Source organism: Camelina sativa, chromosome 14 (genome assembly GCF_030686135.1).
Source record: "Camelina sativa cultivar CO46 ecotype springtype chromosome 14, ASM3068613v1".
Taxonomy (NCBI): Eukaryota; Viridiplantae; Streptophyta; class Magnoliopsida; order Brassicales; family Brassicaceae; genus Camelina; species Camelina sativa.
Window position 1 is genome coordinate 9211587 of NC_141893.1, and position 25984 is coordinate 9237570.

Here is a 25984-nt window from a genome sequence, read left to right on the forward strand (position 1 = left end):
GCAAATTGACATCAATAATTTATAATCTTGATTTTTTTTTTTTAAATATTGGAAGATTGAACTAAAGACAATGTTGATAGAAAACTATAAACCAGAAGTCCAGAACGTAATTGATTGCATAAGAAAATATAGGGGCGTTTAAAGAAATGTCTATAAGAAGATTAAACAGCAGTTCAAAAGAGGGAGAAAAAAAAAAAAAAAAAGAAAGAAAGAAACGCATATGTTCCCTCTCAAACTTCAGTGTAATCTCTGTGATTAGCTTCGAAATGTGAGAGGGTAATGATTCTATTATATCCTGAATATTTTTTCAAGTCTTAAAACAAGACTCTTCACGTCGTTAGATAACTCATCCTGCAATAAGGTTTCGAGTATCATCAGCTTCAGCTTAATTAAAAAACTCGGTTCATTTTAAAACTACATTTTCGATAAACCAGTACTTCTCAAACTTACCCAGTAGTTAGTTTTGAGTTCGCCCACGGATCGCCTAGAAATGTGACTGACAAGCTCGTCCTCTATACCAAAGTGCCTCCCATACATTTTCCGTTCTTCAGGGTTAGACGCAATGATCTAGTAGTAGTAGTAAAACAAAAAATTAGTTTTTTAACAAATGCAGAGAAACTAAAAAAAAAAAACAGTCAATCAATGAAAGAGAAAGAGGGGTCTCAATACCTCAATAGACACCTGTTCTTTTCTTGCATAATCAACAACTGGGTTCTTGTTCTTGTTAATAGATGCAACACGCCCAATGTCCATAAACACTCTTACATTCTCAATACTTTTGACAATGCAAATGGGAGTTCCAACCTAAATCATCAACACGACCATTTTGTTAGATCTGTGACCCAGAAGACAAGCGTACAATGATCATCATGAGAAAAAATAGGATATACCTTGAGAATTCCATCCGTGACTTCAACTCCGAGGATTATTGGGTCTTTCTTTCTGAAGATATGGTCTGGTAAAATCTGAAGGACACATGGGAAAACTGCTTCACAAGCTGTTTCTTTCTTTTTCTCTTCTTTGATATTCACGATGTAACTCTTAAACTGTTTGAACAGATCATAGATGGTATCGGCACAGAAGATTTTTACTCCCATTTTGTCAGCAAGTTCTCCGGCCTCTGCAGTTACTTTCACGTCAAAAGCCAAAATCGTTGCCAACTCTCTTTTCCTCTCTAGCATTACACCAGCCTTCTCGTGCACAGGTCCAATGCCAATACCACTGACAGGTATGTTTACCTCAGGGGACTTCAAGAGCTCGAGCAATGCTTCCAAGGACCCTAATGTAGACGCTTGTACATAAAGTCCTTCATCACTTTTCTCAATCCGGTTCATAACTGAATCAATATCTTCCATGGCATTTTTCTTGGCTTCTTCCAAGTCCTCATTAGGTCCAATCACACGCAAGGCAGTACCAGCAATGGCGTGTTCAAGACCCTATTGTAAAAACGAAAAAATAACAGCAATTGCAATGTTATAGGAAACATTCGTTCAGGATGTCCTCATTATTTTAGGAGGCTAAATAAGTACGATCAAGGAAAAAATAACAGCAATTGCAATGTTAGAGATAATCACCTGTGCTGCAATTTTGATACCCTGTGCACCCTTTACTTCTCTTTGAGGCAGATAGGTACCCTGAGACATCAGACCAAGAAATTGTCATTGTATAAAAAAATGGAATGTAGAAAGTTATTTGCATAAACCATGTTTCCCTAGGAATAATAGTAACAAGAGGAAAGGGATGGACTATCTGAAAGTACCTTCACCCGCATCTCCTTCATCGGATGAGGAGTCAATAATGATCTAATAGTTGTTACAATTGGTCCCTGAAATAGAAGAAAGGAAAAGAATCAATCACATCAAGTTTCAGCTTTATGATATACTTGACATAATTACATGTTTAGGTATGACCCCTGAGTTTTCTACTTACCTGTGACCCACAAACAACGGTTTTATCACCTTCATGGAGTACACCATTGACCAAAACAACATCAATTGTAATACCTTGGCCTTCAATATTTTTGACCTCGAGGACAGTACACTGTCAACCAGTTTAAGAAAATATAAGAAAGTTGAAGTAGTGCAGAAACGATTCATTACCTAAAAGAGGAATGAGACAAACCTGGACTTTGTCAACATATGTGAGTTTCTCGACCATTGTTTTCTGAGCCAAATGAACCAACAACAGCAAAAGATCTGGGATCCCTTCCCCACTGAAATATCAATATCCAATAATCCATAGTGAGCATGGTTTACCTCTAAAGAACTACAATTTGAAGACAGTAAAAGAATTTCAGACCTAATAGCGCTAGTAGGTACAATACTGATAGTTTCTCCCATTGTTCTGTTCTCGTAATAAAGCTTAGAGTTGAGACCTTGTTCTCCGAACTGGGTTATAACCTGAACCAATGAAACAATATTATATTATGACACATGAACACATCCTTTTTCACCCTAAAATATTTAAACCAAAGCCTCTAGACGTAGAACTTACCTGTTTAGCCTCATTTTGAATTCATTAACCACATCACTCGATTGTTGCTTTATTGCCTTCATTATAGGAGCATTCTTGCTTCTTTTCCACCCGTATAGCAAATCCACCTGAATGTTGGAGGTTTCATGCCATACATTAGTGACCACAGAGAATACCAAACACATCCCAGCAGAATGACAAGAAGTCTCACCTTATTCAAGGCAACAATGAACTTTGCATTCCTTCTTCTCAAAAGATTCAGAGATTCTATGGTTTGTGGCTTTAGACCATGCATTATGTCAACTACTAGAATTGCAAGGTCACACAAATTTGAACCCCTTGACCGCAGATTTGTGAATGACTCGTGTCCAGGTGTATCGATAACCAATAGACCTGGCACCTGGATTTTTGCATCAGAAATTAACTCCTTGGTTCTCTCCCGTATGTTTTCTGCAGGGAAATATGTTGCACCAATCTGTTGAGTAATATCCCCAGCTTCACCTTCCTGAACATTTGTTCCTCTGATGCAATCCAACAACTTTGTTTTACCAGAATCAACATGACCCATGATGCAGCAAATGGGAGAGCGAAGGTTTCCTTCTACTTCTTTAGCAATTTCATTCAGTACTAAGCTTTTACCCTTTTTAGAAGTATCCTTTGGCCGGGTAACATCATCCACCTTAGGCATAGCTTTTTTTGCAGCTGTTTTTGACTTGCCTGCAACTCCAGCCTTCATTGTTGGTCTATCTGCGACGGGACCTGTATTTAAACCCAAAATATTAGATAAAGAAGACAAAAGATAAAGAAATCACAGACTGAGATTCTTCCTTTTCAAGTGTTTCTACTGACCTGAATCATGTGCCTTTGATGCAGTGTCTTTTAATTCTTTCTTAACCACAGGCTGAGGTTTTTCCTCCTCATCATTAGGATCACCCTCGATGGTAAAATTAGTTTTTACATCCCACACATCCTCCTCATCACCATTCTCTTGTGATACATCAAACGCTCTATGTTTCTCTTCTGTATCTACCGATTCTATTATACCAACGCTTTTATCGTCAACTGAAACCGATTCATGCAAAGTACCTGGTTCCTCTGCATGATTTTCCTTTGTTTCTACATCACCTTTCATCTGGACAGAAGCATAACTGTTCGATTTTTGGCAAGCTGATTTTTTTCTATTGCCATAAACAGGACGTTTTGAGGAATTACCGTTTTTATCAGCAACAAGAAGACCTCCAGCATCAGTCAACACCTTGTTCTTGAAAGCCTCATTCTTCGCAGCTTCACGCTTTTGCTTCGCTGTTAGAAGCCCGCCTTCTAGCTACTTCTCCATTCTCCTTATCCTCCTCCTCTGCCTAATCTCTTCAGCTTCCCTTTCTCGCTCTTCCTCAATGCGGCGCTCCTCTTCCTCTTTCCTCAACCTCTCTTCTTCTTCCTTTTTCTCCCTCTCTTCAGCTTCTTTCCGCCGCGCAATAATCTCTTGCATCTCTCGAACATGTTTAGGAACTTTCTTCTCCGCTACTTTAACATTCACATCATTCTTCTTCGGCTGTGATGGCTCAGACAATGGATTACCTTGTTTGTCCTCCTCAGCCTCCACAGAAGACGCAGCTGCTTTCTTGTCCCTAAGCTTCTTCTTTCTCCTTTTCTTATCTGCAGCTGACTCAACAGTCTCTCCTTCTCCATCCTGATAAGCTTTAATATTCTCCACTTTAGATGGTGGTGAAACAGGAACTTCCCCAAGTTCAGCGAGTATCTTGTCCAAATCATCTTCACCATGTGCAGTCTTCCCACTCTTACTCTTCTTTTTCTTCTTCTTACTCTTTGAAGTTACTCCTCCAACCTCATCACTCTTAGTAGCAGAGTCATCATCCTCGCCGTTCACAACCTTCTCTTCCTCCTCAGCTTTAAGCTCCGTACCGATAGAAATATCATCTTCGCCTATCACACATTCAACAATTCCCATAGAGGAGACAAGGGGGAGATCATCGTCCCCACCCCACGCACTCGAATTCCTCGTATCCATTGATAAAAATCAAATATGAATATAACCTGTGATTAAACAATACAATTAAGGTATCCGATTCGATAACTATTAGAATCAACAACAAACAAATCAATCAATAAATCAAACGACATTAAAGCAATAAGGTGAGAGAAGATTACCTTAATCTGTAATGGGTTTCGCTTCATATTAGGCAAAAACAAACCAGGGGGGGGGAGATTTACTGAAACAAGGAAGAAGAAGGTATCCAACAAAGATCAGTTCTGGGGGAGATGGGTGAGTAAACAAACAGCTAGAGAGAGCCTTTCGTTCTGGGAGACAAGTTTGAGAATTCTAGGGTTTCGTAAATTTCTTTGGGTTCTGTTGCGTATTTATAGATTTCGATCGAAGTTACAGAAGCGATTTTATCGAGTTTAGGTTAAAATAGCTAAAACGACACCGTTTCTGAAATTGGGAAAGTAAAAAATATCAAATAAATAAAATAAAATAAAAAGAGAAGAAAAATTCGCCACACGGAAAAAGTCACAAAACAAAAAATTCAAATTAGAACTGCACAGATCTCTATCTATTCTAGCTCAAAGGGAGGAAGAGAAAGAGACGAGGATCATCTGATTTGATTTCCAGGAGATAACAATGTCGAGCGATAGCGACGATTTTGACGAAGATGAGCTGCTTCAGATGGCGTTGAAGGAGCAATCGCAAAGAGATCTTACATACCAGAAGCCTTCTTCCGCTGCTTCTCGTAAGCCCGTTGCGAATTTAGTGCAGCAGCCACGGAAGCAGAAGACGGCGGAAGCTACTCCGCCTAGGAAGTCTATGGGAGGTGCGAAGGCGGCGAGGAAGCCGTCGATGGATGAGGATGATGAATCGGAGGTTGAATTGCTTAGCATTTCGAGCGGGGATGAGGATGTGGGGAATGATCCGGGAAGAGACGGTGGTGGTGGTGGAGGTAGAGGAAGAGGCGGAAGTGGTAAGGAGAGAGGTAGAGCGCGGAAGGAAGATAATGTAGCTTGGGATGGAGTGGAGCCTGATTGCTGGAAACGAGTGGATGAAGCTGAGGTACGGTGGTATCTATCATGTTTGGGATTGATCTGGCTTCGATTTTGATTTCGGCGAGATTAATTTCAAACTCAGAATTTGTATTCTCTTTTGGCCGTCTTGGTGTTTGCTGCATTGTTTTGATTTGAAGTAGTCATAAGTAATCGTAGCTTGGTTGATTGAGTTTAGTAATCAGTAGTATGGCACAGTTTTGAGATCTTCGGAAAGAATTCAATGTGCATAATTGAGATGTGAAAGACCCAACACAAGGCCATTAGTTAAATTAGAATCATGGCACGCAGATTTAGTTGGATATATGAATATTTTACTTAAATGCTGATGGCACTTGGCAGCTTGCCCGCAGGGTTCGTGATATGCGGGAGTCAAGAACAGCAGCACCCGTGACTCAAAAGCTTGAGCGGAAGGTATCTGGAGGCAAGAATGCGGTTCTTACCAGTTTGCAATCATTTCCTCGTGGCATGGAATGCATTGATCCACTAAAATTAGGGTACTAACTACTAACTTCCACTTGTTTTGCTCACCTTGAAAGTCAATAAGATAGTTTATTCTACCTCTGAGAACATGATATGGTAGGGCGTATCTAAACATGGCTTTTTGTGTACTTCGTAGGATAATAGATAACAAGACTCTGAGATTAATCACTGAGTCATCAGAAAGTCTTTCCAAAGCTGAGAAAGTAGATAATGCACTTCGGGGTATGTATTTCTTCATGACCATACTTAACTTGATGTTGATTATTAGCTCTTACACCAGACTTGTACAACTTCCGGTTTTTTAAATTATGACTCGTCTGAGAATTTGCAGAAAAGTTGGTGTACATTTCTGACCATTTCGATCCCAAGCTATTTCTTTCTCGCATTCACCAAGAGACAAGTGCAGCGGACTTGGAATCTGGTGCCCTTGCTCTGAAAAGTGACTTAAAGGGTCGTAATCTACAAAGGAAACAACTGGTGAAAGATAATTTTGACTGCTTTGTCTCGTGTAAAACAACAATTGATGGTATGTATTATTTTCTCAATGGGTTTGGCATACATTTACTTTAATCTTATCTCTTGTTGATGTGAAGTCTACTACCTTTCTTTAAAGATATTGAATCAAAACTGAAACGGATCGAAGATGACCCTGACGGATCGGGAACTACTCATTTGTTTAATTGCATGAAGAGTGTGACATCACGGGCTAATCGTGCTTTTGAGCCACTTTTTGAAAGACAGGTTGGTATGGTCACATACTATTGCTTTTTGGTGTTGTCCTAGCCTCTTGCTATCTGCTTAAGACTTTTTCGCCTTTATTCGTAGGCCCAAGCTGAGAAGATCAGGTCTGTACAAGGAATGCTTCAGAGATTCCGTACACTCTTCAACTTAACCAGTATAATTCGTAGCAGTATTAGCAAAGGCGAGTATGATTTGGCTGTTCGGGAATACAAGAAGGCGAAGTCTATTGCTCTCCCTTCTCATGTATGCCTGCCCCATTCATCAAACTCTTAAGACAGATACCACTCATGTTTCTTCCAGCATTCACTTGTTAAATTATTATTCACTTGCATTACGCAGCTCGTGAAAGCATAGAGTAACACGTTGCTTACAGGTCAATATACTCAAGCGTGTACTCGAGGAGGTTGAGAAAGTGATGCAGGAGTTTAAATGCACCCTTTACAGGTCTATGGAAGATCCAAAAATAGATTTTACGAGTGTGAGTTCACTATTATTACTTCTATTATAATGTGAAGCACTAATGAAATGTACATTCCAACTTTCATTCAAAGAAGCTAAGGATCCTGGTGCTTTTTTTATAAGATCGCTATCAATTTAAGTGTACAATACAAGTTTTCATGTTTCCCTTTTGTATGGTTATGAGTCACCAAATTCATATTTATACAAGACATTTATGTATCTTGCTCTCCCTTTTCTTCCTCTGCTGGATGCTAAAATTTTTTTGCTTAATTTAGCTGGAAAACACTGTGAGGCTTTTGCTGGAGCTGGAGCCCGAATCAGATCCTGTTTGGCATTACTTAAATGTTCAGGTTAGTGTATTAGACGTTGTTACTCTTTTCACTACCGCTTTCCTAAGTTAGTGCTGAGTAGTGTTTAGTTTCCTGCTAGTTTTGCTTTTAATATCCTGGCTCTCTTAGCGTCTGCTATTTTGCATCTCTTTTCCTTCATATTTGTGGTCTTAGTTGGCACCTCTTTAGAAACAAACATCACATACAGTTTCTTAGACTATTTGTTAAAGAATGTATCTAAAATTTTCTGGCTTGGTTCATTCTATTATCAGAACCATAGGATCCATGGACTGCTTGAAAAGTGTACATTGATCATGAAGCAAGGATGGAAATTTTGCGCAACCAGGTGCATGAGAGAGCTCTCTCTGACGCGAAGTGGCGACAAATTCAACTTGTGAGTTCAACTGTGAAGGCAGCTGTATTACTACAAGAAATGCAAGATTCAGGTTTAAAGATGATAACAAGTTGTATTTTCTTCAATCCTTCAGTCAGATGACACGTCTTCTATAGAAGATAACCAAGTTCAAGTTGACCTACCATCAGTAGAGTCGGCAGGGAAAGAAAATGATGCTTTGAGGGGAAGATATATCAAAAGATTGACTGCTGTAATCGTATATCATCTCCCTGCATTTTGGAAAACAGCTCTTTCTATTTTCAATGGGAAATTTGCCAAGGTATATGATACTCCTATGTGCTCTGCTCCTGCAATATATTAACTTTGTATTACAATTTTGTATGTTGAGGGCAGTGCCTATTTCTTTCTTCATTCAAATGGAGCTAAATCTTTACTTTGATTTGATTTCTACAAATTCAGTCTTCCCAAGTTAATGATATCAGTAAAGCTGAGGAGAAGGTGGAAGAGGTGAGGTATATAAGTCATTCTTTGGAAGAAGTTGCTGGAATGATACGCAATACCATTTCTGTTTATGAAGAAAAGGTCATCTCCTTTTCTGTCAACTGATGTTGTCATAGCTTTTCTCTGCCATACTGGAAAGATGAACCTGTCATCTGTTTTCATTCATTAGTTCTAATACTTTCCCCCCTGATTATGATTGTGTAGGTGCAAATCACATTTCATGATTTTGACGAATCATACATTCTCCACCCATATATGAGTGATGCCATCAATAAAGTATCAAAAGCATGCCAAGCTTTTGAGGCCAAAGAGTCAGCTCCCCATAGTGCTGGTATTTGAATCTCTTCTAAAGCTTGAGCTTGTTGTTTTGCTAAAATATACTGAGATTATGTATACACGTTTTGGTTTTGGCAGTCATGGCACTAAGAAAAGTTAAAGTGGAAATCACTAAAATATACATCCAAAGGCTTTGCTCTTGGATGAGGGCGTCTACAGAAGGAATATCAAAGGAAGAGACGTGGATCCCACTTTCTATTCTTGAAAGGAATAGATCTCCATATTCCATCTCTTACCTGCCCCTTGCATTCCGTTCAGTTATCATCTCTGGGATGGAACAAATTAATCTGTAAGTTTCTAGCATCTTGCAGTTACATGTATATATCCAAATACATAATCTTGTGTACATTAATAGTTACAATTTTTTTCTGTTACTTTGTAAGAGTTTTTTATATCTATGATGCTAGCTAGACAGTAGTACTCTACTTCTCTCTCTCTCTAGTTAGAGAAGAAAATGGCAGTTACCATTCCATCTTTATTATTTTTGTTGTCCGTACTATAATCACAAACTATACTCATATGACTTGTGTACAAGTGGAGAATAAGATACAAGCTATCTCATGAGGTGTTGTCTTATATGGCTGTTGATTTCTGCCTACTATGTTTACTCCAGGATGATTATATCTTTAAAAGGTGAAACTGCTAGATCAGAAGATATGATTGCCCATATTGAGGAAATCCTGATATCTGTTAGACTTGCCTTTTTGAACTGCTTTCTGGATTTTGCTGGTAAGCCTTTTACACCAAACTTTCGTGATAATACATGTTTACCGTTGCAGACAAAAAGAATGACGATTGTTATGTTGATATGCTTTTTTCCATATATTTAGCTCACTTAGAGCAAATTGGCGCTGACCTTTCTCAAGGCACCTCAAAGCGAGAGAGTTGGCAAAATGGATATCCCAACGACCACCAGGAAGAGCCATCAATCAATGCTCCTGAAAGTGTCGTTGATCCTCACAAGCAGTTGCTGATGATCTTAAGTAATATAGGTTATTGCCAAGACGAACTTGCCTCTGAGCTTTACAACAAGTACAAATATACTTGGTCACAGTCGAGGTGGGCCTCTTTCTTATTAAACTCCATTGGTGCTTTTTTTAACATCAACAATCCTATCTCTGCTCTAACCGGCAGAGAAGTTGGACAAACTTATTCATGCTTGTTGTCTCAAGTCTCAACCGCGATAGTCTGTACCAACTTCCTAATTTTATAATCAAAACTTTGATAGTCAGTGAGAAATTTTATATGGTATTATATTTAACTGGCTAATCCCAGTCGTCTCTTAAATATTCCAGGGGAGTTGATGACGACAACAGTGATCTTCAAGATCTAATAATGTCTTTCTCTGGTCTTGGTGAGAAGGTCCTTGAACATTACACTTTTGCTAAGGTAATGCCAAATCGGCTAAGTTAGCTTTTACTAATGCTGGCGCTGTGTGTTAAAGAAATGATGCAGTTCTATTGAACAATCCTTTCCTTTTGCATCTATATGTCTTGTACCCAGGCAAACTTGATCAGAATCGCTGCAACAAATTATTTGCTGGACTGTGGTATTCAGTGGGGTGCGGCGCCTCCCGTAAAAGTAAGTGGCAAGTTCACTCTCAGCTGTGGCTTTCTTGGTCCTTGGAAGAATCAATAAAAAGAACACTTTACCCTATTTTCTCAAAAAACGATAACTAAACCTTTTTTTCAGGGCATACGAGATAATGCTGTTGAGCTGTTACACACTCTGGTTGCTGTCCATGCAGAGGTAATACCGTTGCTTCATCCTACCAAGAGAGTTGGACATTCAAATTTCTATAACAATTGCTTCTAAACATCACACTTGAGTAATCCTAGTGCTAAACCAGTTAAACTTATACTAAGAACAATAATTTACAGGTATTTGCGGGTGCCAAACCACTCCTGGACAAAATTCTTGGCACTTTGGTCGAAGGTCTGATAGATACTTTTCTCAGTCTTCTGGAAGAAAACAGATCTGACGACCTGAGCTCAATAGATGCAAATGGTTTCTGCCAATTGATGCTCGAGGTAAATAAAATTTGTTGGTGTTCTCAAACTTTATTTGAGCGAATGGGTTAGTACTTACGAGTTATGATCTGTATCTGATTTCACAAACTATGATGCAGCTCGAGTACTTTGAGACTATACTGAACCCATATTTGACGGTCGATGCAACCGAGTCACTTAAGTCTCTGCAAGGAGCTGTGTTGGAGAAAGCTACAGAGAGTATAAGCGAGTCAGTCGAGAACAACCCGGGAGGGCATCAACGGAAACCAACACGTGGCAGTGAAGATGCAATTTCAGATGACAAACAATCATCCGTATCCCCAGATGACCTCCTTGTAAGAACATTTCTCCTTAACCACCACTTGATATTTACCATCTTCAATACTTAAAAACCGCTTACAGATTAAGCTAAAAGCGGTTACTGTTGCTGCTTTAGGCTCTTGCGCAGCAATGTACAAGCGGAATGCTTCAACTGGAGCTAGAGAAAACCCGTTTGAACAGGGCATGTTTCGTTGAGACCATTCCGTTGGATCAAATGCCGCCAGCTGCCTACTCCAGAACATCGATGGATTCTCCGAGCAGAAACTATAGAGAGCCACAGTCAGCGGGTTCTCCGGTACAAGCCAGACCAAGGCGAAGATAAGAACTTCTCTTTCTTACTCTGATTCGAAGCGCGTTGGTGATCATGACAAGTTTTTCTCAATACTGTATTCGTTCTAATTGATTATAATCTTGTTTTCACTGTAAATTTACATGTTTACAACATTTAACTTTTCTCATGAAATCGACCTTGTTTGTGTGTTTGAAAACTAAAACCGATCACATACGGTAAGAAAGTTGACAATACGAAGTACGTTACACACGGCTTCTACTATAACAAAGCGCTCGTTACCAAAATCCGAATACGATATCTCTGCTACATTCGGTTTAGATGTTTGACAGTAAAGAAAAAATACCACACAATTACAATTCAAGAGCTAAGTAATCAGAAAAAAACAGTGCGTCTACTCAGCTCCAGATTTGTTAACTCAGATCCCAGTACCAAAAGAACATTTAGGTTGTCCTCAAAGGCGGCGACACCAATATCACTCCATCTCCTCTCACGAACAGAAATGGAAGCGTTCGCTTCGTTGTCTGACAAAAGCAGATTCCATCAGCAGAAAGATCATACTATTGTACAGTTAACATCATCTCAATTTCGAATCAAAGAACCTAGTAAGTACAATTCTAATCATAAGCTAGAGCTAATGAAGACTGACGACTCTATTGATCCAGAAGCCACTTCGAGATGTGTTAAAATCAAGTATTGAAATCAAACTAAGACAAAGGTATAATAGATACTGTGAAAGCTGAAACTTTAAAACCCTATAGACATCATCCAACCAATCCACAAGCCGAAGAGATAGAATATATATTTGCTTCAGCTTAGGAAATCACATTGACATACCCGAACAATCTCTTCGTATGTCTCGTCGTCGATTTCAACAGTCGTAATAACCTCTTCAACATCACCCAGAATCATATTCAAATGCTGATCAAAAGCCTGAACACACACACACACACACAAATACAAAGTGAGCGACTTAGAATGTTCAAACCGAAATCAAATCTGGAATCCGAGTGGACAGAGAAAACGAGAAAAGTTGTAAAAAGGAAAAAAAAAAAAGAACGGACGTGAAGCTTGCCGCGGAGTTCACGGTCAGATCGGAGCTTGACATAGATTCTCTCTTCGATACTTAAACGAATCAGATCCAATGGCTCCCTAACGGTGGCGTCTTCCTCGACGGACATTTTTTTTTGATGGGAAAACTTCCTCGGAGGGTTTTGAAATTGCGAACAAGAAAATAATGAGAACAGTCGACTCGCCGATCTCTCTCTCTCTGACCTCACGCAATCACCACCGTTGATTTCTCAAGTATAAAGATGTTTTTTGGGCTCTAAACTATTGGGCCTGAGCCCATAGCTTTATAAAGTTCCCTTTTATCAATCAAACCTTGTCAATAAATACGGTAAAGCGTATCCCATTCAATTAACTAATGAACCATAATTAAAAGCAAATTTAGCTCCATATACAAAACATAAACAAATCAAGATTTCTTTATCTCTTTTTGTCTAATAATGAAAAATAATCTAGAAGCTTGAAGAAAAAATTATCCCCCATGATTATGATTAATCCATGGTTAGTGGAATTTAGCTATTATTAAGTCCAATCACACAAGGTGTATCTCAAACATACAACAACATAAAAGTCCAATCAAAAGGTACCAATTTGTCATTTTATTAATACTAAACTTTATTTAACATATAAATAATATTCGCGAGAAATGTGGACGTGAAAATAAAATTAAAGATTTTAACAAAAGCCTGTTGGCACATTCACGTTTAGAGAGAGAGAGAGACTCTGAGGAAGCAAGCTGACCGGAGAAGACGAAAGCAACAACAAAGTTCCAAACTTTATTTCTGTAAGTTAACTCTTCCCTTTTTGACTCATCTCTCTCTCTCTCTCCCCCCCAATATTCACCACCGCTTTAACATCTTCATCTCGATTTTATTTCCTCTCTGCTTTTCTCATTACTAAAGTCTCCATTTTTAATTCAATTTTTTCCCCTAAGAGATCCAGTAGAGAAAAGTTTACGCCTTTTTCAAATCGATTCTTAGACTTCTTTTTTTTTGAGATCTGTGTGTTTTCTCTGATGAGTTAGGAAGTGATTTTGGTGGGAGGGGGGGAAAGAGAAATCAAATGGATACGAATTTTCCACAAGGAGGTGTAGTTCGTGGTGGAGCTTCTTCTTCTTATGGTGGATTCGATTTACAAGGCGGCTCTATGAGAGTTCATCATCAAGATTCCATGAACCAGCATCGACACAATCCTAATTCACGACCACTTCATGAAGGTCTTCCTTTTACTATGGTCACAGGTCAAACCTGTGATCATCATCATCACCAGAACATGTCTTTGACTGACCAACATAAAGGTGAAAGAGACAAGAACTCTGTGAGTGATGATGATGAGCCGAGTTTTACTGAGGAAGGTGGTGGTGTTGATGGTCATAATAATGAAGCTAACAAATCAACTAAAGGGTCTCCATGGCAAAGAGTTAAGTGGACTGATAAGATGGTTAAGTTGTTGATCACTGCTGTGTCTTATATAGGTGATGACTCGAGTATGGATAGTGGTAGTAGAAGGAAGTTTGCTGTTTTGCAGAAGAAGGGTAAGTGGAAATCTGTTTCTAAAGTTATGGCTGAGAGGGGTTATCATGTTTCGCCTCAGCAATGTGAGGATAAGTTCAATGATTTGAATAAGCGGTATAAGAAGCTTAACGATATGCTTGGTAGGGGTACTTCTTGTCAGGTTGTTGAGAATCCTGCGCTTTTGGATTCGATTGGATACTTGAATGATAAAGAGAAGGATGATGTTAGGAAGATTATGAGTTCTAAACATCTTTTCTATGAAGAGATGTGTTCTTACCATAATGGGAACAGGTTGCATTTGCCTCATGACCTTGCTTTGCAGCGTTCTCTACAGTTGGCGCTAAGGAACAGAGATGATCATGATAATGAGGAGTCTAGGAAACACCAAATGGAGGATCTTGATGATGAGGATCATGATGGGGAAGGTGATGAACATGATGAGTATGAGGAGCAGCATTATTCACATGGGGATTGTAGGGGAATTCATTATGGAGGTGGTGGTGGTGGCCCTTTGAAGAAGATAAGACAAAGCCATAGCCATGAAGATGCAGACCATCCGAGTCATGTGAATTCTTTGGAATGCAATAAGGGGAATTTACCTCAGATGCCGTTTTCTCAAGGTGATGTTAATCAAGGTGGGGTAGAGAGTGGGAGAGCAGCTTCGATGCAGAAACAGTGGATGGAGTCCCGGACTCTACAGCTAGAAGAGCAGAAGCTTCAGATCCAAGTTGAATTGCTTGAATTGGAGAAACAGAGATTCAGGTGGCAGAGGTTTAGTAAGAAAAGGGATCAAGAACTCGAGAGAATGAGGATGGAGAATGAAAGGATGAAACTTGAGAATGATCGGATGGGATTGGAGTTAAAACAAAGGGAATTGGGTGTTGAATTGTAACGAAATTGGCTTGACACGTCTCTTGATTGGTATATAGCTTCGCTAAATGAAGATTTATTTCTGCTCTTGTAAGCTTGCTTTGATTGAAATGATCTCGAGACTTTGATGTGAGAGATCATTGTGGTTGCATCAGTGATGATGATGCTGAGAATGTAGTGATACAGGAGTGGTTAGCATAAGCAGCTCTCTAAGGTTTGCTTTAATTTATCCTTTCAGTCACTTTTTCCATGTAAACCGTATGGCTTAAAGTAATCAACTGGTTAAGGTTAATAACATAATTCTGCTGTAGACATCTTAATCCAGTTTTCTGGGCTGTAACCAGTGTCGTAATATTAAGCCAGTTTGCCAATGAGATGTTGTGTCTTCTTTCAAATGGAACCTTAAGTTATTTTGAACTATGTCAAATGAAAGAGATTCCTAAACTAAACTGTGATTAACCCTACTGAAAACTAAAATTTCTTCCCTTTCTCTTTTTCTGATGGACTTGGATCCAGAGAAAACCTAATGCAATTTATTCTTTGGATCATATCTCCTTTACTAGACAATGAATCAGACCGGTTTGCGTTTTGCCTTTAACTTGTTTTGAAGACTCTTCAGTTTGAGGATGTTGAATTGTCCGAACAATCATGAAACCAAATTTGAAAGGTTTCTGCAGGTTTGCCTCACGCATTCTTTTAACATGAATGTAAAATTGTCCTGACTAAAAAAGCCTGTTGTGTTTGCCTGTTTTTGGTCCATCTCATGCTTGCTTCTCCTTTATAGTTTCTTTTATTTCCTTTTTTGGTGGTAGGTGATGAGAATCTTCTTTCCTTTATGTTGATTCAAATTAGAGTTTTCTGGATACTTGATAGTTTATTAGCAAAGAAAGAACTTCTTCATTATCAACTTTTAAGCATCCTGAAAACTCCAACTTGAATCGATCTACTTCTGGCTCTACAGGTTCTGTGTAAACGTTTTTGGCTCACTGATTCATACACCTGTGGAGTCGAAATCTTGAAAAGTTTCATTTTGTAGCATACTTAGTGATGCAATGGTCATATATAAGAAGTCAAGCAAGGCGTAGTTCTGACCTAAGGTTGGAAGATGCAGCACAAGGGAAGTAAGTCTAGTGTCTGCCTCGGTGTTTATGGTTCAGCTTTGTTGCTTGAAAACGGAACCCGGTTCCTAATCATAACATGCTCTGTTTGTCACAGTTAACTTTTTTTTTGTTAACATTGACTAAACGGGAAGTCATTTTGATGCGATAATCAATGTTGACAAAAAAAGGTAACTGTGACAAAGACTCAAGTTGACGAGAGCCCAAATGGTTACTTCTATATTGTCAAATAGTACCTATTCTTCCCAACTGTTATGGTTTTTTAATCCTTCAAAAAAAAAAACAAATTGTTAAATGGAAGCAAACGTAGACGTTGGGATATATTATATGGCAGATGATGCATACTTCAACGCCCCCTTGTATTAAACTGATAAGGACTTACTCTTGATCGACATTTAAGTAGAAAATGTCTTGGCTGTGTATTTGGACAATGAATTATATAGTATTATAAGATTCTGGAAGCAAAGTAAAGGGGAAACTGAGAATGGGTCTCCCAAAAATCTAGACAGATGATTGAAGTGCCCTGCCTTTTTTCTTATAAGATGCATATATAGCTGAGATAAGAGAAAAGTATAAGAGGAACAAGTTTGGAGAGAAAGAAACAAAATAAGATGAAGGCGCAAGATTTGTTCTTGGTGGCTATTTTCTGCCTTTCTTATACGCAGCTGGTCAAGGGGCAACCTTGCCCAAGTACTACATGTGGCAATGTCAAAATCGAGTACCCTTTTGGCATGTCTTCAGATTGTTACCATGACAACGATCCTAGTTTCAAACTCATTTGTGAGAAAGAGAAGCTATTCCTTAAGAATCTTGAAGTGGTCAGCATTTCTCATAGCAGCCAGCTACGCGTCATGATTCCTAGATCCTTCTCTTGCTTTAACAGCCTAGGGAATATAACTAGTTGGAGTTACTTCAAGGGTCCTAACCTTGGTAACTTGACTCTCTCCGAAAACAACAAGCTAACTGCAATAGGTTGTAACACTTTCGCATTTCTGACCGCTTTTGGAACTGGAAGAAGCTCATCAGTTGGATGCACATCACTATGTGAATCTACCCCAGTGGAAAACAGAGAATGTAATGGTGCAGGTTGCTGTCAGAACTCCGTCCCAGAAGCCAGCAATCGTTTCAATTTCAGCCCATATACGTTTACCTACCAGAAGACTTCTGAGCGTACCTATATTAGTACTTGCATTTACGCCTTTCTCGTTGAAAATGGGACGTTTGAGTTCAATGGTGGGGAAGATTTTAATAATCTGCGGAATGTCACGCACTTTCCAGTGGTATTAGATTGGTCTATTGGAAACCAGACATGCGAGCAAGTCGGTAGAGGCATATGCATTGGGGAGAACAGCAAATGTTCCAATTCTACTACCAAAACCGGGTATGTCTGCGTATGTGAAGATGGTTATCATGGGAATCCATATCTTGGTTGCCAAGGTACTTCATATTAATTTACTCTAATCTTTGTTATATTTAGGTGTTAATCGTTTCACTCACATTCTTGTTTCATCTTGTACTCGTTTTCCGTGGGCCAGATATCAATGAATGTACTAATACTGACCCTATCCGAAAACACAACTGTGCCGATTCCAACACCTGTGAAAACACGCCTGGAAGTTTTCATTGTAACTGCCAGTCTGGTTTTAACTTAATTGCCACTAACTCTACTATGACCTGCTTACCTAAACACACGCCTGTATATGTTAGATGGACTCAGATTTTTCTTGGTACGCTCCCCTCACTTGTTCTGGATTATTTTTGTTTCTAAAAAAAGCTTGCTCCAATCATCTGTGTGATGTGACCAGGAACCACCATGGGCTTCTTGGTCATCCTGTTTGCAGTTACCTGTATCAAACAAAGGATGAAGCACCGGAAAGACAATGAGCTCCGACAAAAATTCTTCGAGCAAAATGGCGGCGGCATGTTGATTCAGAGACTCTCAGGAGCAGGGCCATCAAATGTTGATGTCAAAATCTTTGCTGAGGAAGGCATGAAGGAAGCAACTAATGGTTATGATGAGAGCAGGATCTTGGGTCAGGGAGGCCAAGGAACGGTCTACAAAGGAATATTGCCAGATAATTCCATAGTTGCTATAAAGAAAGCTCGGCTTGGAGACAGTAGCCAAGTAGAGCAGTTCATCAATGAAGTGCTCGTGCTTTCACAAATCAACCATAGGAACGTGGTCAAGATCTTGGGCTGTTGTTTAGAGACTGAAGTTCCCTTGTTAGTTTATGAATTCATTACTAATGGCACCCTTTTCGATCACTTGCACGGTTCGATGTTCGATTCTTCTCTAACATGGGAACACCGTTTAAGGATAGCAATAGAAGTCGCTGGAACTCTTGCATATCTTCACTCCTCGGCTTCTATTCCAATCATCCATCGTGATATCAAGACTGCTAATATTCTCTTGGATGAAAACTTAACTGCAAAAGTAGCTGACTTTGGTGCATCAAGGCTGATACCGATGGATAAAGAGCAGCTCACAACTATGGTGCAAGGCACTCTCGGCTACTTAGACCCAGAATACTACAACACAGGGTTGCTAAACGAAAAGAGCGATGTTTATAGTTTTGGGGTGGTCCTCATGGAACTTCTCTCAGGTCAAACAGCATTGTGCTTTGAACGGCCACAAACCTCGAAACATTTAGTGAGTTACTTTGCTTCTGCCATGAAAGAGAATAGATTGCATGAGATTATTGATGGGCAAGTGATGAACGAGGATAATCAGAGGGAGATCCATGAAGCTGCAAGAGTTGCTATCGAATGTACAAGATTGACGGGAGAAGAAAGGCCACAGATGAAGGAAGTAGCTGCAGAGCTAGAAGCCCTAAGACTCACAAAAACTAAACATAAGTGGTCAGATCAGTATCCTGAAGCAGAGGATGTTGAGCACTTGCTCGGTGTTCAAATCCTATCAGCACAAGGGGAAACCAGTAGTAGCCGTGGTTATGACAGCATCAAGAATGTAGCAATATTGGACATTGAAGCTGGCCGCTGATATTTATCAGTCACCAGCTCTGCTAAAATCACATACTATAAATCTTTTTGTCTGTAAAAAAAACTTAAGTCATATCTCTCTATTGCTTAACTCTCCTCTTTTTCCTTCTAAACAACACCTATGCTCGAGAAATCTCTTTGTAGATCATCAATAATTATGTTTATTACTCCCCTTGAATTGTAAACTAATGTTCATGAATCATCAATTATTCCATATATATTGATAAACTAATTAGTAAGTTACAAACTAACACTCAAGATAAAACTATATATTCATCTCCGGGTCGATTTCATCACCGATTCACAAAGCTTAGTTCTTTCTTCAACCCCATCACAAACGCGTAACGCTGTTGAGTGTACAAGAGTTGCTGTTGAGTGTACAAGATTGATGGGAGAGGAAAGGCCAAGGATGAAAGAAGTAGCTGCGGAGCTAGAGGCCTTGACAGTCAAAACAACCAAACATAAGTGGTCGTCAGATTAGTATCCTGAAGCAGGGGACGCTGAACACTTAGTCGGTTATCAAATCTTATCAGCAGAATGTGAAACAAGTAGCACTGGTTATGACAGCATCAAGAATGAAGCAATATTGGACACTGAAGCTGGTCGCTGATAAATTACCAGTCCAGCTCTGCTAAAATCACATATAAATATTTTGTTTGTGAATAAAACATTTTATCATCAATAATTATGTTTATAACTCCCCTTGAATTGTAAACTAGTGTTCATGAATCATCAATTATTCCATATGTATTGATAAACTAATTAGTAGTTGTTTAAAGCAATGAAGATACCCAGAATTGACAGAGTCCACAAGTTGATCTGTTCCGTGGAAGACCAAGAAAAGAGACATCGAGATCACTATGGCTTTCTGAAACTCGACTGGAGTTTGGTCTGAGCATTCCAAACGTTTCCCATGTAAAGTGCAATCACCTCGTAGTCCAATTTCAGTATAAGCCGTGATTGCATCTTACATGAGAAACGTTTGGAGTGCTCTGTTAACCGCCTACGCAGACCAAACTCCAGTCGAGTTTCAGAAAGCTCAAGTGATCTCCATGTATATTTTATTGGTTTTCCATGGAATGCTCTGATACCATGTAAACTGCTGTGTTTCGATATATTTTCAAGAGTGATTACAGAGTCGTATATATAAAGAGAGTAGAGGAAGGTTCTAGGTTAAGCTACTTATGGAATAATATACATAGAAGGAATGTGGAGATTGGGCATTGAAGACATGATACGATCGTGTATCGTGATCGTATCCTTGACATCTGTCAACTCCGTTTGTCCTGGTATCTTCATTGCTTTTCTGATAGAATGGTTGTGATCATCGACCTGTTTCCTAAACTATACCGGGTCGATTTCATCAACGATTCAGCTTGGTCAACCAAAACAAAAGCTTGATGAAGAGACGGAGGAGGATCCATAAGCATGATTCGCGTTCTCACAAAGCTTAGCTCTTTCTTCAACCCCATCAAAAACCCGTAACGCTGCTCCTTCTCTCTCGCCTCTTTACCTCGTTTCACACCCTCGCAATTACAACCACCGCACTTACACTCAGGTACAGGATCGTACTCAGACAACTCCGCCCAAGCTCTCATAAACTTCGCGAAATATCCACCCACAGAGTCGTCACCACCATCTTCTTGCCTCAACATCGCGAGCCTCCCACGAAGCTCGTAGATCTTGAAATCAACACTCGGCACAAACAAAACTCGGAGATATTCCCAAGCTTTATGAGCAGCCTCCGAGAAGGTTACATAGATTAGAAGCTCTTCGCTCAACGAGCTCCTCATCCAATACTTTACCCTCGCGTCACATGTTTCCCATGGATGATACAGCGGCGAGGAAGGTTCTGGTTGCTGGATTGTGCCGTCGACGAACCCTGTTTTGTTCTTGCTTCGAAGGAAAAGGAGAAAATCACTCTTCCAGATGAAGTAGTTGTCTTCGGCTTTGCTTAGTATAGCCATTGGGAGATTCTCGTTGGATTCGTAATCTGGATCGATATAATATGGTGATTTAGGATCGAGTGCGGGAGATTCCGCCATTGTCACCGACACTCACTTGCTCTGCTCTCAGCGAACGTTACTGTTTGATTTTTAGGGTTTGCTTGTAATCTTTATATAAGTATAAATAGTTGGGCTTACATGGGCTTTAAATATCTCCTGCTGAGCCCAAAGTGTCAGGGTATATATAATAATATCTTCCCGCCTCAATTTTGATACTTGTGTTGTGTGTGTTGCGTAATGCGTAGTATGGTGGTAAACTCAAAAAAATATCAATGTAGTGTTTGTTCCACAGCTTCACTCATACCATCGTCACACAAGAGGATAGATTTCAAATGGTTGACCAATGTCCACTACTCTTTTTTTATTTGTCAAGTAGTTTATTATTTGATGATCCCATATTTTATAAGCATTTACATGTTCCAATATTTTACCATTTCTTCACATTTGAAGATTACTTGCTACTACCAACCATCCTAATCGTTGAATACTGTTAAAACAGAAGCAAACGCAGACATTGTGATGTAATAATAAATAAGCAGCAAATTTGAACGAGGTCTTGCTTATGTAAGTTGAGTTTAGTATTGCAATTTGTAGGGACATGGGGAACGGGTCAGCGAACACTAATCAAGAAAACATCTCCAGACTGAGGATTTTTTTTCTTTATTAAAGAAAGCCTGAAAGAGATGATTGAAAGAAAAAAAAAAAAAAAAAAACTCAAAAGCGGAACAAAGTTAGAGAGAAAGAAACAAATTAAGAAAGAAAGAGGGGAGAGAAATTAAAAAGGGAGAAGATGATAAAGGTGTGTAGTCGTCTGTTCTTGTTGGTGGCTATCTTCTTTATTGCTTATACGCAGCTAGCGAAGGGGCAACATCAACCTCGCCATGATTGCCAATCTAGATGTGGCAACGTTACAATTGAGTACCCTTTTGGTATTTCTACAGGTTGCTACTATCCTGGAGATGATATTTTCAATATCACTTGTCAGGAAGATAAGCCACATGTCATAGAAAACATTGAAGTGAGAAACTTTTATCACAGCGGCCAGCTACGCGCTATGCTTCCTCGATCCACTGTTTGCTACGACGGGGAAACAAATAATGAATTCAGTGCCCTCTGGTTTCAGCTGGATAATTTATCTCTCTCAACCAAAAACAAGTTTACTCTAGTCGGCTGTAACGCTTGGGCACTTCTGAGCACTTTTGGAATACAAAACTACTCAACTGGATGCTTGTCATTATGCGATTCTCCCTCGGTGCCAAATAATAAATGCAACGGTGTAGGTTGCTGTAGAACAGACGTCTCTATCCCTTTGGATAGCAACAGACTTGAAATCCAACCAGCTCGCTTCGAAAACATGACCTCTGTACAGCACTTTAATCCTTGCAGCTACGCCTTTTTCGTTGAAGATGGTATGTTTAACTTCAGTTCTACAGAGGACCTTAGGAATCTGCGGGGTGTCAAGCAGTTCCCTGTGGTACTAGATTGGTCTATTGGGAACCAGACATGTGAGCAAGCTGGAAGCAGAAACATATGTGGTGGGAACAGCACATGTTTTGATTCTACTCGTGGAAAAGGTTATAACTGCAAATGTTTAGATGGTTTTGAGGGGAATCCATACCTTTCAGACGGTTGCCAAGGTACTTTATATTAATTTCTATTGCTTTCTTTATTAATTTTCTTGAGTGTTAATTGTTTTCCTCATACATACATTTATTTTTGCATCATGCCCTTCATTCCTTGAACCAGACATCAACGAGTGTACTACTACGAGTACTATCCATAAACATAATTGTTCGGATCCCAAAACCTGTAGAAACAGAGATGGAGGCTTTGATTGTAAGTGCCGATCTGGTTACCGCTTAGATACAAGTACTATGAGCTGCAAGCGTAAAGACTTTGGATGGGCAATGATTCTTCTTGGTAAGCTTCCCTCACTGTTTCTAGACATATTGTTTCCCAAATTAACTCACACTAATCTATGTGTCTCTGTGATTCGTGTGATCAGTAACAACTATTGTCTTCTTGGTCATCCTGCTTGGCGTTAGTTACATAAAACAGAAGCTGAGGCGCCGGAAAGACACCGAGCTGCGACAACAATTCTTCGAGAAAAATGGTGGTGGAATGTTGATACAGCGACTCACAGGAGCAGGGCCATCTAATGTTGATGTTAAAATCTTTACTGAGGAAGGCATGAAAGAAGCAACTAATGGTTATGATGAGAACAGAATCTTGGGTCAGGGAGGCCAGGGAACAGTCTACAAAGGGATACTGCCAGACAGCTCCATAGTTGCCATAAAGAAGGCTCGGCTTGGAGACCGTAGCCAAGTTGAGCAATTCATTAACGAAGTGCTCGTGCTGTCACAAATCAATCATAGGAACGTGGTCAAGCTCTTGGGATGTTGTTTAGAAACTGAGGTTCCCTTGTTGGTCTATGAGTTCATTACCAGTGGCACTCTTTTCGATCACTTGCACGGTTCCATGTTTGATTCTTCTCTAACATGGGAACACCGTCTCAGGATAGCTATAGAAGTAGCTGGAACTCTTGCTTATCTTCACTCCTCTGCTTCTATTCCAATCATCCACCGAGATGTCAAGACTGCCAATATCCTACTGGATGATAACTTAACTGCAAAAGTAGCTGACTTTGGTGCTTCAAGGCTGATACCGATGGACCAAGAGCAGCTCACAACAATGGTGCAAGGTACTCTGGGCTATTTAGACCCAGAATACTACAACACAGGGCTTCTGAACGAGAAGAGCGATGTCTACAGTTTTGGAGTAGTCCTCATGGAACTGCTCTCAGGTCAAAAGGCATTGTGCTTTGAACGGCTAGAGACCTCAAAACATCTAGTGAGTTACTTTGTCTCTGCCATGAAAGAGAATAGGTTGCATGAGATTATTGACGGCCAAGTGATGAACGAGTATAATCAAAGGGAGATCCAGGAAGCTGCAAAAATTGCTCTTGAGTGTACAAGACTTATGGGAGAGGAAAGGCCAAGGATGAAAGACGTAGCTGCGGAGCTAGAAGCCTTGAGAATCAAGACAACCAAACATAAGTGGTCAGATCAGTATCGGACGGAGGTTGAGCACTTGCTTGGTGTTCAAGTCTTATCAGCGCAGGGTGATACCAGTAGCATTGGCTATGACAGCATCAAGAATGTAGCAATATTAGACATTGAAGCTGGCCGCTGATATTTATCAGTCCAGCTCTGACAAAAGCAAATGTAATGTGTTTTTTCTTGTGTTGTAAAGGAATCTTAATGCTTCAAATATTCTTATCTCATGGTGGTACCTCTTTAAAAAAGAAAAAAAAAAACAATGGCTCTAAATATTGTAAGTGTGATATGTTATAAAGGCCACAAAAACAAATTCGTAAAGGACCATTACAACTGTTTCCAACAAAAAGCATCAAAAGAAAACAGAGGATGATGTTGTGAGAAGTCTTCGTCTACATCTTCCCTATTAATCAATTTTTTTCATATGTGAAAAAGAAAATCAACTAAAATAACTGTTAAGAAAAAGGGTACATCAAGGAAAGAATTAGAGTAGAGTTTAACGAAGAGGGTTGAGCAGTGTCCACTATTCAATTATATATTACCATTTCTTCCCATTTGAAGATTGCAGCCTCCCCACTTGTCATAAACTATATATATGGGAATATGAAGCATACTTAAACGTTATCCTCGTGCTACATGGACATGGTCATGGTCTTGTTTGTGTTGTAGAATTTCAGAATCGTGCAATTTCTTGGGAAATGGGAACAGGAATCAAAGAGAGATCCACGGAAACGGCCAGAGTTGTTGTTGACTGTACAAGAGTGACGGGAGAGGAAAGGAAGTAGCTGTAGTTGCAATTTCTTGTTTGTATTGTTGATGTTGAGTGTACAAGATTGATGGGAGAAGAAAGGCCAAGGATGAAAGAAGTAGCTGCGGAGCTAGAGGCCTTGACAGTCAAAACAACGAAACATAAGTGCTCGTCAGATAAGTATCCTGAAGCAGAGGACGCTGAGCACTTAGTAGGTTATAAAATCTTATCAGCAGAATGCAAAACAAGTAGCACTGGTTATTACAGCATCAAGAATGAAGCAATATTGGACACTGAAGCTGGTCGCTGCTAAAATCACATATAAATATTTTGTTTGTGAATAAAACCTTTTATCATCAATAATTATGTTTATAACTCCCCTTGAATTGTAAACCAGTGTTCATGAATCATCATCAATTATTCCACATGTATTGATAAACTAATTAGTAGTTGTTTAAAGCAATGAAGATACCCGGAATTGACAGAGTCCACAAGTTGATCTGTTCCGTGGAAGACCAAGAAAAGAGACATCGACATCACTATAAACTCGACTGGAGTTTGGTCTGCCTAGGCGGTAAACAGAGCATTCCAAACGTTACCCATGTAAGTTGCAATCACGTCGTAGTCCAATTTCAGTATAACCGCCCTGAGCACATGGGAAACGTGAAATTGAGTGATTACACCTTACATGAGAAACGTTTGGAATGCTCGTAGATCTTGAAATCAACACTCGGCACAAACAAAACTCGGAGATCTTCCCAAGATTTATGAGCAGTCTCCGAGAAGGTTACATAGATTAGAAGCTCTTCGCTCAATGAGCTCCTCATCCAACACTTTACCCTCGCGTTACATGTCTCCCATGGATGATACAGTGGCGAGGAAGGTTCTGGTGTTTGGATTGTGCCGTCGACGAATCCGGTTTTGTTCTTGCTTCGAAGGAAAAGGAGAAAATCACTCTTCATTAGTTGTCTTCGGCTTTGCTGAGTATAGCCGCCATTGTCACCGACATCGTAATTCACTTCCTCTGCTCTGTTCTGAGCTCTCGTTACTGTTTGATTTTAGGGTTTGCTTCCGCTATATAGTTGGGCTTAAATGGGCTTTAGATATCTCCTGATAAGCCCAAAGTTTCAGGGTTCATATGATAAGATCTTCCCGCCTCAATTTGATGATACTTGTCTTGTGTGTGTTGCGTAGTATGGTGGTAAATTCAAAAAAATATCAGTGTAGTGTTTGTTCCACAGCTTCACTCATA

General features: G+C 39.6%; 6 protein-coding genes, 1 long non-coding RNA gene and 2 pseudogenes across 10 annotated transcripts; 4 read left to right on the forward strand and 5 right to left on the reverse strand.

Moving 5' to 3' along the window:
- Nucleotides 1-56: 56 nt before the first annotated feature.
- On the reverse strand, nt 57-2393 carry LOC147927981 (eukaryotic translation initiation factor 5B-like). Its single transcript, XM_087483153.1, has 9 exons — nt 2299-2393; nt 2122-2212; nt 1930-2040; nt 1760-1825; nt 1575-1634; nt 891-1436; nt 670-804; nt 451-567; nt 57-351 (listed from the first exon to the last, which is right to left on the reverse strand). Exons 1-9 carry the CDS (start codon nt 2337-2339, stop codon nt 289-291), a joined length of 1230 nt encoding a protein of 409 aa, XP_087339279.1. The 5' UTR covers nt 2340-2393; the 3' UTR covers nt 57-288.
- On the reverse strand, nt 57-4835 carry LOC104740811 (uncharacterized; annotated as a pseudogene). Its single transcript, XR_015579366.1, has 13 exons — nt 4642-4835; nt 3322-4527; nt 2684-3231; nt 2494-2600; nt 2299-2399; nt 2122-2212; nt 1930-2040; nt 1760-1825; nt 1575-1634; nt 891-1436; nt 670-804; nt 451-567; nt 57-351 (listed from the first exon to the last, which is right to left on the reverse strand). The product of XR_015579366.1 is annotated as an uncharacterized LOC104740811 (transcript).
- Nucleotides 4836-4987: 152 nt separating this feature from the next.
- On the forward strand, nt 4988-11551 carry LOC104740814 (exocyst complex component SEC5B-like; annotated as a pseudogene). The gene is made up of 21 exons (XR_015579365.1): nt 4988-5539; nt 5872-6026; nt 6149-6234; nt 6344-6538; nt 6626-6753; nt 6838-6996; nt 7127-7231; nt 7488-7562; nt 7814-7935; nt 8030-8215; nt 8356-8478; nt 8602-8728; nt 8812-9022; nt 9347-9462; nt 9564-9792; nt 10029-10122; nt 10237-10314; nt 10426-10482; nt 10614-10763; nt 10862-11077; nt 11179-11551. The product of XR_015579365.1 is annotated as an exocyst complex component SEC5B-like (transcript).
- A 60-nt stretch (nt 11552-11611) lies between these two features.
- On the reverse strand, nt 11612-12862 carry LOC104740813 (sm-like protein LSM3A). The gene is made up of 3 exons (XM_010461523.3): nt 12417-12862; nt 12190-12285; nt 11612-11876 (listed from the first exon to the last, which is right to left on the reverse strand). The coding sequence occupies exons 1-3, from the start codon at nt 12531-12533 to the stop codon at nt 11796-11798; spliced, it is 294 nt and encodes a 97-aa protein (XP_010459825.1). The 5' UTR covers nt 12534-12862; the 3' UTR covers nt 11612-11795.
- Nucleotides 12863-13068: 206 nt separating this feature from the next.
- LOC104740815 (uncharacterized) lies at nt 13069-15175 on the forward strand. Its single transcript, XM_010461524.2, has 2 exons — nt 13069-13204; nt 13445-15175. The coding sequence occupies exon 2, from the start codon at nt 13483-13485 to the stop codon at nt 14824-14826; it is 1344 nt and encodes a 447-aa protein (XP_010459826.2). The 5' UTR covers nt 13069-13204; nt 13445-13482; the 3' UTR covers nt 14827-15175.
- A 1172-nt stretch (nt 15176-16347) lies between these two features.
- Nucleotides 16348-19094, forward strand: LOC104740816 (wall-associated receptor kinase 4-like). The gene is made up of 3 exons (XM_010461525.2): nt 16348-17359; nt 17458-17649; nt 17728-19094. Exons 1-3 carry the CDS (start codon nt 16534-16536, stop codon nt 18921-18923), a joined length of 2214 nt encoding a protein of 737 aa, XP_010459827.1. The 5' UTR covers nt 16348-16533; the 3' UTR covers nt 18924-19094.
- Nucleotides 19095-20010: 916 nt separating this feature from the next.
- LOC104740817 (uncharacterized) lies at nt 20011-21023 on the reverse strand. Its single transcript, XM_010461527.3, has one exon. The coding sequence runs from the start codon at nt 20965-20967 to the stop codon at nt 20218-20220; it is 750 nt and encodes a 249-aa protein (XP_010459829.2). The 5' UTR covers nt 20968-21023; the 3' UTR covers nt 20011-20217.
- A 567-nt stretch (nt 21024-21590) lies between these two features.
- On the forward strand, nt 21591-24211 carry LOC104740818 (wall-associated receptor kinase 5-like). Its single transcript, XM_010461528.2, has 3 exons — nt 21591-22565; nt 22675-22848; nt 22934-24211. Exons 1-3 carry the CDS (start codon nt 21719-21721, stop codon nt 24118-24120), a joined length of 2208 nt encoding a protein of 735 aa, XP_010459830.1. The 5' UTR covers nt 21591-21718; the 3' UTR covers nt 24121-24211.
- A 46-nt stretch (nt 24212-24257) lies between these two features.
- On the reverse strand, nt 24258-25782 carry LOC104740819 (uncharacterized). 2 transcript variants are annotated; one of them, XR_015579267.1, is made up of 2 exons: nt 25205-25782; nt 24258-24870 (listed from the first exon to the last, which is right to left on the reverse strand). It is a non-coding gene; the product is annotated as an uncharacterized LOC104740819 (long non-coding RNA). The 2 variants fall into 2 exon arrangements; XR_760225.3 differs by having other exon boundaries at nt 24258-24917; nt 25205-25781.
- Nucleotides 25783-25984: the final 202 nt, after the last annotated feature.

Bases quoted from the DNA above. Each gene is read 5' to 3' on its own strand.
- LOC147927981 (XM_087483153.1), bottom strand. From the start codon at position 2,339: ATGGGAGAAACTATCAGTATTGTACCTACTAGCGCTATTAG. The intron at 1,437-1,574 runs GTGATTATCTCT...TTTTTACAATAG, and splicing joins GTATCAAAATTGCAGCACAG to GGTCTTGAACACGCCATTGC. The intron at 568-669 runs GTATTGAGACCC...TACTACTACTAG, and splicing joins AAGAACAGGTGTCTATTGAG to ATCATTGCGTCTAACCCTGA.
- LOC104740813 (XM_010461523.3), bottom strand. From the start codon at position 12,533: ATGTCCGTCGAGGAAGACGCCACCGTTAGGGAGCCATTGGATCTGATT. The intron at 12,286-12,416 runs GTCCGTTCTTTT...GTGTGTGTTCAG, and splicing joins AACTCCGCGGCAAGCTTCAC to GCTTTTGATCAGCATTTGAA. The intron at 11,877-12,189 runs GTATGTCAATGT...TGCTTTTGTCAG, and splicing joins CATACGAAGAGATTGTTCGG to ACAACGAAGCGAACGCTTCC.
- LOC104740815 (XM_010461524.2), top strand. From the start codon at position 13,483: ATGGATACGAATTTTCCACAAGGAGGTGTAGTTCGTGGTGGAGCTTCT.
- LOC104740816 (XM_010461525.2), top strand. From the start codon at position 16,534: ATGAAGGCGCAAGATTTGTTCTTGGTGGCTATTTTCTGCCTTTCTTAT. The intron at 17,360-17,457 runs GTACTTCATATT...TCCGTGGGCCAG, and splicing joins TCCATATCTTGGTTGCCAAG to ATATCAATGAATGTACTAAT. The intron at 17,650-17,727 runs GTACGCTCCCCT...TGATGTGACCAG, and splicing joins ATGGACTCAGATTTTTCTTG to GAACCACCATGGGCTTCTTG.
- LOC104740817 (XM_010461527.3), bottom strand. From the start codon at position 20,967: ATGGCGGAATCTCCCGCACTCGATCCTAAATCACCATATTATATCGAT.
- LOC104740818 (XM_010461528.2), top strand. From the start codon at position 21,719: ATGATAAAGGTGTGTAGTCGTCTGTTCTTGTTGGTGGCTATCTTCTTT. The intron at 22,566-22,674 runs GTACTTTATATT...TCCTTGAACCAG, and splicing joins CCTTTCAGACGGTTGCCAAG to ACATCAACGAGTGTACTACT. The intron at 22,849-22,933 runs GTAAGCTTCCCT...TCGTGTGATCAG, and splicing joins ATGGGCAATGATTCTTCTTG to TAACAACTATTGTCTTCTTG.